This window comes from Anas platyrhynchos, chromosome 10 (genome assembly GCF_047663525.1).
Source record: "Anas platyrhynchos isolate ZD024472 breed Pekin duck chromosome 10, IASCAAS_PekinDuck_T2T, whole genome shotgun sequence".
Taxonomy (NCBI): Eukaryota; Metazoa; Chordata; class Aves; order Anseriformes; family Anatidae; genus Anas; species Anas platyrhynchos.
The window spans coordinates 14,030,865-14,045,809 of NC_092596.1; the positions used below are offsets into that span (position 1 = coordinate 14,030,865).

The 14,945-nt window shown below is 50.3% G+C and overlaps 1 protein-coding gene across 1 annotated transcript; it reads right to left on the bottom strand.

Moving 5' to 3' along the window:
- Nucleotides 1–1,488: 1,488 nt before the first annotated feature.
- Nucleotides 1,489–14,806, bottom strand: MORC4 (MORC family CW-type zinc finger 4). The gene is made up of 16 exons (XM_013097626.5): nt 14,644–14,806; nt 14,179–14,311; nt 13,051–13,268; nt 12,756–12,903; nt 12,157–12,310; nt 11,861–11,989; nt 10,277–10,396; nt 9,610–9,701; nt 8,723–8,821; nt 8,232–8,360; nt 6,554–6,628; nt 6,295–6,358; nt 4,676–4,857; nt 2,616–3,285; nt 2,127–2,410; nt 1,489–1,696 (listed from the first exon to the last, which is right to left on the bottom strand). The coding sequence occupies exons 1-16, from the start codon at nt 14,723–14,725 to the stop codon at nt 1,543–1,545; spliced, it is 2,733 nt and encodes a 910-aa protein (XP_012953080.1). The 5' UTR covers nt 14,726–14,806; the 3' UTR covers nt 1,489–1,542.
- Between the last annotated feature and the right edge of the window lie 139 nt (nt 14,807–14,945).

The window sequence follows — 14,945 nt, forward strand, 5'->3', positions numbered from 1 at the left end:
TTTGAGGACCAGCTGGCAAGATGTCAAAACAAAACAAAAAAAAAAAAGCAAACATAAATGGAGATAAGAAACGCTGCCTTCAAACCATGAATGGAGGGAGATAAGGGAGCTACCTTCAAACTCAAGTGTTACCACCTGCAGTACTGACCTGAAAACCCAGCAGACAGCTCAATCTGAAAATGTCAAGAGAGCTCAGACACAGATCTGAGATCTGGAAACATGAGCTAGACACAGAGCAGGACTCAAACAGAAGGACGGGAGATCAAAAATTGTAGACAGCGGCACAATACCTACAGACTGTAGGGGAAAAAACACTTGTATTGATAACATCCGGCCTGCCTGCACCAGCAACAGTGAAAGTTGTGCAGTGCTGCATGCAAGCCCAGCCACAGGGGAAAAGGAGGCTGCAAAGTCCTCAGCACGCAGGATGAGGCACGCTGTGTGCACACAGCCGGGTTGCTCAACTCCCGACTCTCAGGCAACACAAACACCTGACTGGTGACACCACCTGAGCAGTTTCTGTCATGTGGCCTCACGCCTTCGCAGGACAGATGAAGTGCTTAAGTCGTGTCAGAAGAGCCACGGTGTGCTGGCCACACACACGCCCTGCCCTCCAGGCCCACCAGGAGAACGTGCCCAAGAAGGATGAGTCCTTCAGCAAGAACTGACTGCGGGAATTTGACAGGGGTTCTCCTCAGCTCCTTTAAGCCAGGCATTTTGTACCTGCAGGAAACCATATTTGATTTGGGAAGCTTGTGAGCTGGAGATAAATACAGGCTTAAGCAATATTGACAGACTACCACTTGCCCTTGCCCTTATTTGCTGCCTCTGAAGCCTGCTGGAGGCAGGACGGGCAGCTACAGCATCCTTTGGTCCATGCAGCCCTTCTGCATCGTACCTGCCTGCTCCCAAAACTGACGTCTGCCCCATGTTCTCTGCATTCCCTGGGCCAAAAGGGTGGTCGTGCTGCTGGCTAAAAAAGAGCCAAGCAGGCCTGCAAAGGAAGTTTAAAGGAGAAGCTCCCCCACAGGACAGCTACTGCTGAAAGAAGCTGCCTCAGCCACGCCAGCCCGGAGCCTCGCAGCTCTGACTGCACGCCCCAGCGTCACCATGCCACCAACTGTTCCCATAGCTACACGCAGAGATAAATTTAGCTCAAGGAACCTTGTGTTGCTACATTATTTAACAAACAAACAGATGCACTCCGGAGGAAAAAGGCAGGCAGGGACCCAGTTTAGCTGCTGCGTGGGCTGATCAAGACCACGGGCTCAAGGCCAAGTGCAAGGGCCCAGATCCTCGCTGTCACGCTGCCCCCAGCCGTGTCCGAGCTGTGCCTGTGCCATCCCCACGGCTCACACCACCTCCAGGCTCCCAGCCCCCAGGGAAACCCAGCCTCCAGCAACAGGGAGCAGAAAGCAGGGCCTGTTAGAGCAGGGAGGGCACGGAAGAGAGCCTCCTGCCCCACAGAATGACCACCGAGAGCAGGAGTGAAGAACCCAGGGGTTTATTGATGTACAGAAGGCCCAGCGGCAGCGGAGATGACTACTGCTGCATGCGGTTTGCCTCCAGTACTTTCTGCAGGATCTCGTCCACCTGATCGGACTCAAAGTCAATATTCCAGAGCTCCACGAGGGGAAGGATGAGCGAGAGAAGCCAGCTGACGTTCACACGCAGCTTCTTCAGTTTCTCCATGAGGCTGCGGGCAAGAGAAAAGCCAAGAGAGGAGTCAGATACCTCCCATCAGACACAGCTGCCGCCTCCCTGCTAGGAGTACCACGTGCACTGGGGTTTCCAGCTCCATCCCATAATTATCTCCATTACAGACCCAACACTGTGCGAGGGATCCAGCAACAATGTGCCACAGTGCAGCACTGACACTGCACGGACAAAGCACTCTTCTGTAAGGCATCTTGGAAGCCTCATCAAATGATCTGGATTCACCTGCTGATTCCACCCCCTCACACCAGCAGGATCCTCGGCTCTGACCCCGTTACCTGCACAGCCTGACGGGTAGCAGGGCAGCAGTGTCCCATGGAAATGGCAGCCCACGGTTACTCCTGCCCTCTCCCCCACGTTAGGGATGATGGGGACTGGGGACTGCCAAACAGCCAGCCTGCTGTTCTCACCTCTTCACGTCGTCTTTCTCTGGGCCCCTGCAGGAAACCTGTGCCTCCCTGAGCGCCTCTAACTGCATCTTTGTATCCTTGAGTCTCTCCATCAGTTCTGCCTTCTCCTCTGCGGACCTCGCCAGCTTTGCTTTCAGCTCCTGCAGCTCAGCTTGGCAGTAACCCATGTGTTTTTCGCTCCAGTACAAGCCTTCCACCTTCTGAGATCTGAGTGTCGCCAGTTCCTGTTGGCTTTCCAATAATTCTGTTTTCAGGCAACACTTCTCACGCTCAATTTCCTCCACCTGAAATGTGAAATGCACAGGAATGGTATCAACCAGCAAGATAAAATGAGTTTTGCCAGGCCTGAAGGAAGAGTTAAGAGTCAGCAGACCAAGGAAAAAGCCCAATGCATTCTTTATGCAGCCGTCCTGTCTCCTTATTCCTCCCTGACCCACCTTCTCTGACACCCTCCCAGCCAGCAGGGATACACAGCTGCATATTCACTACCTTGCACCGAAGCAAATCCCTCTCTGCAGAAACGTTTTTCAGTTCCACAGAGATGTTCTCCACTGCTCTTCTCACATCCTCCTGCTCTGTCATGCCCTCCTGCTCCTGTTTGTTGAGGACCTGCAGTTCTTTTCCTCCTCTGTCTCCATCACCGAGGTGTGGGGCTTTCTCCACCTTTAATTTGTGAAGTCTCTGCTGCCATCCAAAGGGGCAGAGCTGAATGGGAGCTTCACCACCTGTAGCAGCCTTCAAAACACTGACAACTGGCAAAAAAGGTTTCTTTTCCACATCCTTTGTGCTCCTGCACGCATTTACACAAACACTCATGTCTGCAGGTTGTCTTTTTGCTTTCAGTTTTGGCATTTGCTCTTCCTGCCCCCCTTGGATCACACCAGTCTTCTGATCTTCTGCTGAGCCACTGGGCAATGCCTCAAGGCAGCATCGCTCCCAGCGTGGCACACCGTCAGCAAGGCTGGTGTCCGGCTGCTCTTCAAGCACACGAGTGTGCGAGCTGCCACCTACAATCAGATCCTCCTGTTTTCTGCACAAAAGGTTTTCCCTTTTGAAAGAGAAAGAGTAGGGGCTAGGAGATGCCACGACTGGGGGTGAAACCACCACTATGTTCTCAGACTTCTCCGGTATTTCTTCTTTTTTGGTCAACTTGGGCTTGCTGGAAAACAAAAAAATGGGGGTGAGAGCAGGCAGGAGCCTCTCCCATTCTTAGCACAGCTGACCTCGGTAGCTGCTGCACCTGTAGCAAATGAGCAAGCTCTGACTGTGGGGATCAATCCTCCTCCTGGCCAGGTGTTTGCTGCCCAGTACGAGGCATCGCTGCTCAGGACAACTCATGCTATCTGTCTTTCACACCACTCTGCTCCTCACACTCCCTCTCTCCCTTACAACTAGTAGCTACCGTGCCCATTTCATGCAGGGGACACATCGGGCCTACAGAGCTGAAAAGATGAAGGATTCTGGCTCCCTACTACCCAGCCCCACTGCCTGTCCCCTGTCTGAGACAGCAGTGGGGCTGAACTGAGGTCCCTGGAAAAAACAACTCAGAAACGTGCGAAATGTCCCATCTGAAATTCATTTGCCAAATGCATTTCATTTCACACGCCAGGCAGGTCTGTTCCCAGCAGGCTGCCACTCTAAGTTTCTTCAGCTAAAAAATCATTTGGAGCATGTCTGGTCACAAACCCAACCAGATCTTGCACCTGTCAGAGCCCCAAATGCCTGACCTGTTTGTAACACAACCAAATTGAGGAAGGGAAAGGCACTGCCCTGATGCAGCCCAGAGGCTGTACAGGGGAGACGTGGCCAGGCTGCTCCTCGGCCCGGCTGCCACCTGGGGCAGAGGCAGGCTGGCAGTGCCACCGTGTGGGAGAAAGCCCACATTGCTCCCTCCTGAAATGCAAAGTTTCAGCACTTCCAGGCAGAATTACAAACAGCAGAGGAGGGGGTAAGGAAGATAATTCGAAAATATACAAATAAATACATTATATCTCAAAAAAAGACTTTAAGACAATGTGAGACTTAGAAAAATTATTGTCCCCAGAAACCTGCTTTCATACTGGAAGCCATGTGGTCTTCAGCTTCCCTTGGATGGAGTACCCTCTGTACAGAGCAACTCCTAGAGCTGAATTCTCCGGCTCTGGCAGTGGAAAGGCAGCCACATCAGCTGCCATTCAGACTGACCATGGCGCTGGAGAACTGTCAACATGGAAATTCATTTAAGTCCAAGGGGTGTGAAGGTGTTAACACCGACATGGACAGGCCGTTGGCTGAGCTGAAACTTGGAGGATTTAAAACCATCAATTTGATCCTCCCTCAGTTCCTCCCTGCTCACCTTCTCTGTCAGGACACAGGAGCGTGAAGGAGTGTTTGAGCCCTGCAAGCCACTCTCCCAGTCAGGGAAACAGATCCACTGGCTCTGGCCAGCACACGACTACCAACAAACTGCACCTCACCAAGAGCTTCCACACTGACCTCAGAATGGATCCCAACACGGGCAGAAGAAAGAACGCGGGTGGGGCAGAAGCATGCACCCTATGACCACTTACCCTGCTGTTAAGCAGCTGTCTTGCTCCCAAGGTCCATCTCCTCCCTGGACTGCAGTCATCTTTTTGAGAGGAAGGGAAAAGGCACCAGTCCCGGGAGCGTCCTTCTCCTCAGGCTCCAGCTTCCCAGGGCAGGTGTAATTGCTGGTTTTAGCAGGCAACGACATGGACGCAGGGGGTGACACCTGGGGAAGAAATGAACTTTGAGAAGTGTAAACCAACAGCCCTCAATACATCAGCTGCACTGGGGGAAACCAAAGCTTAGCCAAGAGGAAAGACGCACAGCAGGACAACCAAGCCCCTTCTGAGCAGGTTCCACCAGACAGGTGCTAGAATCAGCACACCCCAGCAACAATGATCCTTGGGGCTCAACCAGGAAGGCTCAGTTTCCAGTCCCTCTAAATCCATTTGGCAACGAGGGGCCGGTCTCGTTCCCAACAGACACCACTCCAAGGAGCTGCCAGCTGCGACCCGGCCTCCTTGCAGTTATCTGACTCATGACAAATCTGTGCAGTCACTGTCCACAAAGTAAGATGCTCCCTTGCCGCCCCACCACCCTGTACCATGGAAGCACAGGTGGTGTTTCAGGCTGCAGAAGCGCATCTCCTCGATTTGGGAACAGCGTGTCAGCTCCTCTGTGCTTTGACAAAGCGCTTGCTGCTGTGCAGTGAGAGCCTTCATGCTTCTTACAGACAAACATGCAACAGACACGCTGCCTCTACATCCATGCACCTGGAGTAACATGAAATGACCGTGTCGTGGAGGAAACGTGAGCAAAGCGGAGACAGAACGTGATGCTGCAAGACGGAAGAGATGACAAACCTGAGTGAGCACAGAGGTACTCCCAGAAACCCTCCAAGGCTCAAATTGGGGCAGACTCTGACAGTGACTCTCATTTGCCTACATGGTCTGCACCAGGCAAGTTTATTAGAGATGGTGCACAGCAGAAAAACGGTTTGTGGGAAGGAGGGTCAGAAATCCCCTGTCCTTACCAGGTTTGTCCCTTCCAATGAACTGAGAAAAAGACATGATGGCATGCAACATGAAGGTATCTTTGGGAGGAAGGCACACAGAGGGACTAGGCTGGAGCTGCAGGGCTACAGGAAGACATCTGAACGCTACAGTGAGTTCTGGGAGGGAGCTGTCCCTACAGGATGGCCAACCTGATGGCATGCTGCAGTGTCCAGAGCTGCCCGGAGAACCCATTCTGGGCAGCCATGTCCAAAGGACAGTTCTGAAAATTCAAAACATCAGAGTCTTTATGTAACCAGTTAACCTGAAAACAGGAGAGGAGGCCACACAGAACCTGTCCTGCAACCCCAGAAAAATCAGCAGGAAGCTTTCTGCTTTTTTTCTCCTCTTCTAGGCAGGAGTGGCAGGACAGGGTCAGGAACTGCCTTGGTCCCTGTTCCTGTTAAGAGTCTGAAGCACTTCTGAGCTGTAGGCAGATAAAAATTAAGGTCTCATTTTATACGATGCTCCAACATCATGTGTTGGTGTCTCTCCTGTTGGGGGAATGAGAACAACAGCGAGGCAGGGGTAAGGACCTGCCAAGCTCTAGAGCATCAAGCACAAAGGCTTTCCCTGTGCTGGTTCCTGCAGCCTTCTCCCACCTGCCTCACCTGCTGTTCCACACTCTCCTCAGACAATGATGAACTTCTCCTCTTTTCCCCTCCACTCTGCTCCCTAGAACACAGAAGGGAAAAAAGCAAGTTTCTTCTTGCTGTCATACTGAGGAGTAAAATGTTCTTTTGCCAGGAGAAGAATGGGATAAAGGAGGAACGCAGCAGACATCTCCTGCATAAGGGACACCCAATGCCTCCCTTTCCCCACTCCTTGCTCTAGGTAGCTGAGCTGCAAAGTAGAACTGGATATACTCACTGCTTCCTGCATTTCAGTCTGTATCTGGGGCTGTTCTCATCACTGTGTTCCAGTTCCTCGGGCACCAAACAGCTTCTACAACAAGAGCAGTCAACCAGCCAACCATATTTGAGTGTGTGAAAGAAAGGGTTGACTCCCCTCTCCCATCAAAAATCTCCACTGTTTGGACAGCGATGCAACATCACTGATCCTTTAGGATTTCAGATAAAAGAGGATCGAGAGAATAACTGAAGAAGTTAAATGCTTCTGTGCTGAAACACTAAATGGAAAAGAGCCACTTGAATCACAAAATAACATAGATGAAGAGCAATAAAGTGCAGACTACGAGATGGAGCTCAGCCCACTGTACAGTATGCCAGCCAGTTCTGCTTCTGCTTCGAGCTGACAGAGGAATGCATCATAGCCAGTGTGGGCAGCGTAGACCACTAATAGCACCTGCTTCAAAGGAGAGAAACTGTCACAGTCACGAGCCACGTGACAGCAGTCTGCAGGAAAGCTCCCTCTGTGCCCCACTGTACACTCATGGGGATGTCCTGAAGCACAAGGCACAAATTCTGTATAAAATCTTCAAAACCAGTAAAAAAAAATCTTCTGTATAAGATCTTCAAAACCAGTAAAAATAAATGGAAGCATCACTTTTCTGACGGTCACAAGTAGTGCACAGATGCTTTCACTGAACTGTTAAACACATCCTTAGGTCTCCCTCCTCAGACGGTAGCCCTAATTTAGAAATGATCTGTACACCTAGGCCATCCTAATTACTCCTTCCACAGTAACTTAGCTGCCTGCTCTGCTCTGCCACTACCTTGCTGTGTGATTGCTCACTTGAACCAGGTTGTTCTGAAGGTACTCACAAATCCCACAGTCCATTTGTGTGGCTTGACAAAGAACTGCCTGCCATCTGTAATCTATGCTGCTTCCTCTCCCAGATCACAGACTTTTAATGTATCAAGCAGCTTTAAATGGAGCCACTCCTTTATTAGCTTTCTCTGTTGAAAAGTGGCTTTATCATCTACTTTCTATGCCATAAATACTTACCCTCTCCCTCCAAAGCCAGATATTTTCCATAACTGTATTACTAAGGCTATCTTATTTATCTTTGTGGAATGCCAAATTTCAATGGATAAAGGCAGTCCAGCCATTTAAACTGGCTGCACTCTGGAATTTGCTCATCAGAGGAAAGGATTTTCCTTCAGTAAAATCTAGACAGTTGCTCTCAGTCCCCAGTCTATCAGTTCTTTCTGCTTAGCACTTTAGCTGATACCCTTAGCAAGGAGGCGAAGCTTTTTTTATCTTCCAATAGGTCAGCAGATCTCAACGAGAAACCATATTTTGTTATTAGCGGGGTTAACATTTGGCTGTAATTCAATCAGTACATTTAACTAAAACCCACCCACTCCTACAGAAGTGCTTTTAATTTAAATGGCCCAGCTTCCGCTGCTCAGTCTCATGTTAAATGCATCAGGAAAAAGAGATCAGACAGTGACCACAGCAAGCATGTACTGAAACAGGTTCCTATTTTAACACTGTTTTAAGAAATATATTCACAGGTATGTGGAGGGAAAGCAGGAACTCATGCATTTCATTTGTATTTCAAAAATACCAAAACATTTGTATTTCAAAGATGTGTGACGGCATGGAGAAAAGTCACTCAGGATTCAACCTGCCAGTCCCTTACCTGTATTTGTGGAGGGGATGGAGATGACAAAACCACTGTTCTGGAAATGATGTAAGGTCAGTTCTGTCAGGGAGCCTCCTCCACTTCAGACATTCCTCACACTGTACCCATATCTGGTCTGGTCTGTCTCTGCAAGAACCAGCACTCAGCCTGAGTATCTGAAGTGCAGAATGAACACCGGGAAAGGCTGCACTGAACAAGCATTTACCTGATCCCAAGGCAATCCCAGCACAGCACATGGAATGGTTTGGGGCAGCCAGCACACCTCTGCCCTCCCATGAACACCCTGCCCGTGGTGTGGTATCCCCCCAGCAACCACAGGGCCTAACTCCCCAGGTTCACATTGCAGTTCCCTATAGGAAGGAGAGGTCCAGTCACCCCCTCACAGCCTCTGTCCCTCCCGGTGACACATCCCCATCCCGTGCTGACTGAGGAAAACACGGGGCTTTTAATGCTGCACAGGATCAGAGCAGTGGCAAGCTGGTCCTTACGCTATTACGCGAGCTGCATCCGTGTTTCCCAAGTTTATCTGTTGCATCTTTGCTTTCCAGTAGTTGTTGAGTTTCTGTCCCAGCACAAAGATCATCCGTCTGAAAGGAAGAACTCCATAAGAAGTCGGACAAATCCCACTGGCACAATGGGCAGAACAAGGAACAGCCAGGGCAAACACAACCCCTTCCCCAAGATCTTGATTCAGACTTGCAATTCCAGGTTTTAGGTTGACCTTACTTTGTCACCCACCCCACACTTGCCAAAAATGGACCCACCCCGATTAGTTCTGCACAAACCTGCTTTGGCCTGTTCTGCCCCCGTCTCGCTTAAAGTTGTCACAAGTTTAAAGTTGTCACAAGTCCCCTTCCCCAGGCGCAGCATTTCCCAAAGTGCTACAACCCCAGGAGAGCAGGGGCTGGTGCCTGGAGAGAGGATGTTGCCTCCTTCTGTTGCACCCCTTTATTGGAGGCTCCCTGAAAGCATCCAACTTTTTTTTTTTTTTTTTTTGGCTTTAGAGGTCTGTTTCTAGATTGGACAGCTCTGCTAAAGTGCACATGATCACAGGCTCCACTCAACTCTATATTTTTCCTAATAGAGTCCAACTGCAAGGCCGGACTCTTGTGGGGGAACAAGCATGGATGCCAGGCCTGAAGGAACACAGACACCGTGTCCTTTCCTCAACCCAGGGCTCTATGTTCGCACCAGGCATCCATGGCAAAATTCTCCATGATCTCTAGGCATAACAGAGAAAGTAGAAATGGTGTAATTTGGAGCTACTTCAGAATAAACGGACCTGAGAATATGTGCAGTGCTCAGAACAAAGGCCTGAAAAGCCCTCAGAAAAGCCCTCTCCAAGCAGCATCCCCGGGGCAAAGGTCTGTCTTACTGGTACTCCTTGCTCTCTTCAAAGTCCTGTTTGTTGTACGCTGGTTTCAAGAAGTTGCATTCAATTACCCCAATCACACCCACGCCTTCTCCCTGCATTGAGGGACAGAAACCAAGGGGAGGAGCTGCTTTAGCCAGTTCTGCTCACAACAAAAAAGAAAGCAGCCCTTTGAGGAGTGCAGATGCCCCAAATCCTGTGATACAAAGGTTGATGGCAACACCAGGGCCTGCGTCTTGCAGGCCAGCAGCATGTATGAGGTACAACCCCCATGCCATAAGGGTATTTTGAGCATATACTGAAGCTTTTTGTTCCAGAAAGCAAAGCACATGCTGGCTAAACTGACAGACCAGAACCGTCAAGGCTAAGATGGCCATCTCCAAGGTGTGCCATGGCTCTGAGCTACTGCTGCAAGGCCACAGCTGGAACTATTGCTATTGCCACAGCAATACTAATGAGCAGCTGGACGTTCCTAGCTAACTAAAAGCTGGACAACTGCCCTGTCCAGACACACACACACTGATCTGATCCTAGGGACATGGCCTCTGACATCAGGTCCCTCAGTTCACCCCTGAACACTGCGCAATGTAGATACCAGGCTGCTTTCTGCAAAGCCCCATCCTCCCCTCGCCCATATAAAAAGGGTTAAAAGACAAGCCCAGCCACTCACCTTCTTTTGGCAGCCCACCTTCTTGTAAGATCTGATGAGCCGGTTCTTGTGGTACATCATGATCCCATAGTGGTTTTTGTTCTTGCAGTTGAATCCAAAGGTGATCTTCACCCTTTCGCTCTGAGAGAAAACACGTCAAGGAAGAAAGAAACAACAAGCCCTAGAGGAGGAGTAGGGGAGATGCACGAGTTCCACAGAAAGAAGCGAAGCACACCAGAGAGGCTGCAGGATGGAGCAGCCCACGCTGCATTCCTCAGCATGCCACCTCCTTTCCTCGGGAGGAAAACAACACTCGGCCTACCAACAACCACCTCGTGCACGCAGCCAGCAATCAGATAAGAACACCTAACTGACTGAAGGTGAGCTGGATCCAGCAGTACTGAGTGGAGTCACTTTGCTCCTGCCAAGTCAAAATGTGCTTTGCTTATAGCTTTAATAAAACCTCTGATAGTCATTCACATCGCCCTGATAATAGAAGAGGCAGATCTGTGCAAGGAAGCTGCCTCTTAGTATATCACAAACAAGATAACTAATGACTAGTAATTTTACTTGTGATTAAAAGATAAGGCAGCAGTGTTTACAAAACGAAACAAGCCCATTCAGTCAGGGCTGCAGAAATCTTAACAACTAATAATGACACTAAAGTCCATCAAAGGAGGAAGAGCTCACCTTCAGCAGACTACAGTTACATGAACTCAGTTCCAGATAAACTGCTCTCAGATAGGGAACTGTGGTATTAGGATTAAAATATTTAGCTATTTTATTTTTTTTTTGTCTAAGTATGTTCTAATTTGCTTATTTCTTAAAGTTGGAGTTCATGTCTTTGCAATGTTCATAGTCATGGTGTGCTTCTCAATACAATGCCACTTCATACATACACAGCAGACCTTAAACTCCAAATCGTAAGGAGCTGTTATTTCATGCACATTGGTTATGCAAAGACACAGCACCTTTGAAGCAAGTATGTAAGTAGAGAATTTAAGCAAATAGAGTTTTTACATATTTGATCAATGTTTTCATATTAATGTAAGCACAGAAATTCAGGACCCCAAACCACCAGTTAAGCGTGTGGGAGGAAGGGGGGTAAAAGATGCTCAGACGTAATTCAAAACAAAGTGAAAAGAAAAAAAATATATGCAAAGTTCTTTCTGGGAGAGATTTGAAGGGAAAATTTTTCTCTGCACTTGGCTTTGACTTGGGGATAATAAATAGTCTGTGCTCTGTGGGCACTGTTCTCCAAAAGCACATCAACCTTTTAGAAGGTATTTTCAAAGCAAAACTGACCAGGCAGGAAAAGCCTCAAGCCCTTCTCCGTGTCATCCTGCCCTACCACAGGACGTTACCTTTGGGGTACAACAGGAACTGGCTGACATGCAGCCTGACCCCTCAGCCCTGTTATCTGCTGCTCCAGTGGAAGCAGCTTTGAAAGCTCCCTTCTAAGCTTCACATCAGGACTTGGCTTCTCAAAGATGACCAGGAGATGGGAAGAAGAAAATAATTCAGCCTCCCTATTCATTTAACTCTTGAGTTCCTCTACGCATTAGACAAGGCCTGAGCCATGCCAAAAGGCGTCAGGAAGGATACAGAGAATCTCGGCTTGTATAAATCGTGTTCAGTGTTCGCCAAGCTTTTGGTGATCAGCTGAGTGTTCACCTTCTTCTGTCGCAGGACAATCTGCACACAAGGCTTCAGGTACAAGACACTGCAGTACGCCTAGGAGAAGGGACGGCACAATGGGACAGGAAGCAGAAGTCTAGTCTCGTGTAATCTTTTCCAGGTGAACCCAAAATCTAGTTTGGATTTCATGGTTTTTGCAACTCATGTGCATGACAGGCTCAAGAAAAGGCCACCCTGCTCCCTTCCAGCCCTCATCAACTTACCCGTAACGAGTACTCCATCTCCGGGGCAGGACACTCTTGAACCTTCTCCTGACAGCGCAGCGCCGTTCTCCTTGGAATCTCTGCAAGGAAGTCAGCTAACCGAATATCGTGCTTATCTGTATCAAAATCCAGCTCTGGCTTCCCATCTTTATCTCTGAAAAACACCAGACGCAAAAATAAGGGCAATCTCCTCCAGTCATCAGCTCCCCAGTTTGCTCTTCCGCATCAGGGTCCCAAGGGAATCTCCTGAGGAGCTGATAAACCAGCCTATCTCACACGCCCCATGGATCTCATTAGTCAATTGTTTAATTAGACGTTTCAGCGCAGAACACCAAAGTAGCAGAACACTTCCGAACAGTCTCAGTACACAGACAATGAAGGTTTTCCATTGCATAGGTGTGACAGACAACAAGAAACATCTCTAACTCACAGCAGGGCATCCCGAGCACTCAGTCATCCCGACGGAGGAGGGGGAAACCCCTGCAGTTGTTCCTCCAGCACCCAGACTGGATAAAAGCAGCCCGAGACCACCCAGGCCAAGAACTGTCCAGAAGCTGCCTCTGCTATCAGTTCCTTCCCACGGCACCCTGGCCCTGTACCTGTGGATGTTCCAGATGAGGACGCGGGTGCCCTTTTTGCCTGGGATGTCATCAAACTGTGCCAGCAGCTCCTCCTGAGTGTTGAACAGGGTATGCTCCAGGATGGCCTTCAGGCTGAGCACAGAGTCTTCAGTAACAATTATTTTCTCTACAAGACACACGGTCAAGGAGAACAGAGCTGCCCGCACCACCTATCTCCCTTTTGCCCCAGGGTGACAAAAAATAAAATAAAAAATCAGCTACCCCGTGCCCCTTCGGATGAGAGTAGCAGCTCAGCCACTGGGAGGAAGGATACTATTCTGTTGGTTGAACGGCACCAGCGGGACGATGACTTCCTCAGCGTGTACACCTTCCAGGTAGGTCTGGGAAAAGAGCCCCACGCTGAGAGCCCCTCCGTTCTTGGTGAACACAATGGCATCCTTCCCCAGCCGCATGGAGCCAGACTGGAAGCCGTTGCCATTCGATCCACAGGTTGGGAGGTCTCTCTTCTCAGCCTTCTCTGTGAAACCGAAGCTGAAAGCATAGGAAGGAGTGGACTGTTATTGTGTGGATCTGCCACATCTCAACCTAGACCACTACATGTTTGCCCCAAAGCAGTTTTTAAAGCTTTGCTTCCCCCCCGCCTTCTTACTATCACCAGCTTTCTGCTCTCTTACCACAGGCGAAAGATTTTGCAAGGAGCTTCCATCTGCTATTGCTGTATCTCATTCAGGTTTCCTGAAGCTTTCTGTCACCCTCCCCCACTTCGATTCACAGGCAAGTACAAAAAAAATTACCAAGCCCAGGGCATTTCTTTCCTCCTTCCCACACAATACAGGGCGGGAAGGGGACATGGCCTGATTTTTTTGTTTGTTTTTATTTCCTGAAACCCATTTGCTTTTCTGAAGAGCTATGGACTTTACGTGTGCTGCATTTCAAGAACCGTTAGCTTCTCTGCTTTGCATCCTCATGTTTTGTTTATATCAAATCAAGTTGTCAGAGAAAAAAAGAACCAGGTCCTAACCCCTACGCTTCCAGCCCTGAAATGACCATGCTTTACAGAGCAAGCTAGGAAAGGAGCAACTCGTGAAGGAAAATCAAAGCCAGGCCATTTTGTAGACAGGCCCCTGTCCACATGGGCACTTCTGACAAGCACAGGAGAGGAAGGAGATGCTGCAGATGACACCTGGAACAGGGAAGCAGGGCTGACAGAAGAGCAAGAAAGGAGACCTCAGGTGCAGGCTGGGCACCTGCCAGCAACACAGCAGCCTCTTAAAAACAGGAAAGAGGCAGTTACGGGAAAAAAACAGGTGACTGCTTTCCTGTGGCTGACTTCAGAAGAACACTCATTCTGTCAGGTTTTTCTCACCCCAAGAAGCACCTCATGTCCTCCCTGCTTGTGCACACGTTACGCTGGATGTGAGGAGGGCTTGTAGCTCGTTACCTGAGCATGTGGCGGAGCTTGTGAGGAGTCATTCCTGCCCCGTTACCCGTGAAAGTTAAACAAAGGTGACCCTTGAGCTTCACAACATCAATGCAGAGGAGCTTAGCTGTCCCACCGGGCTCTGAGGCGCTGTCTGGGGAAGGAAGAACCACGGGCAGCAGGCTGGAAGCAGCGGGTTTGTTGCCCTTCCTCCCTCCCCAACCCTGCCTGCCTCCGGTCAATTCCATCGAGTCAGTTTCTGACCCCATCTCTCCCAAACACCAGGGCCAGGGGACATCTCCTCCAGCCCTGAGGCCGAGCAGCTCCAGAGCCACAGGGCAGGAGCACAGGGGGGGCACTGCGACACCAGTGGGCGGCTGGGCTCCAACAGATGTGCCCCCGCTGCAGGGATACAGGGGGTGGGCGACACAAACCGAGCCCAAAAGTCACGGCTGGCAGGCACCGGGCTCCTCTCCCGGCGCTTACCGAGCAGCTCGGCCACGGCGCTGAAGGGCCCCGTATGGCTGGAGCCGCAGCCCCGCGGCTGGCAGCGGGCAGGGGCCGCCATCGCGCCGCTCCCTCACCGCCCGCCACAAGATGGCAGCCCCCGCGCGGCGCTACCGTACGGCAAGATGGCGGCTCCCAAACGGGCGGGCGGCTCCAAGCGTTAACTGCCTCCTCCTAACGGTAGGGCGACATGGCGGCGCCCAGCGCCGTACAACAAGATGGCGGCGGCCGGCGCGAAGCCACAGCTGAGGCAGCACGGGGCAGGGGAACGTTCATCTGCC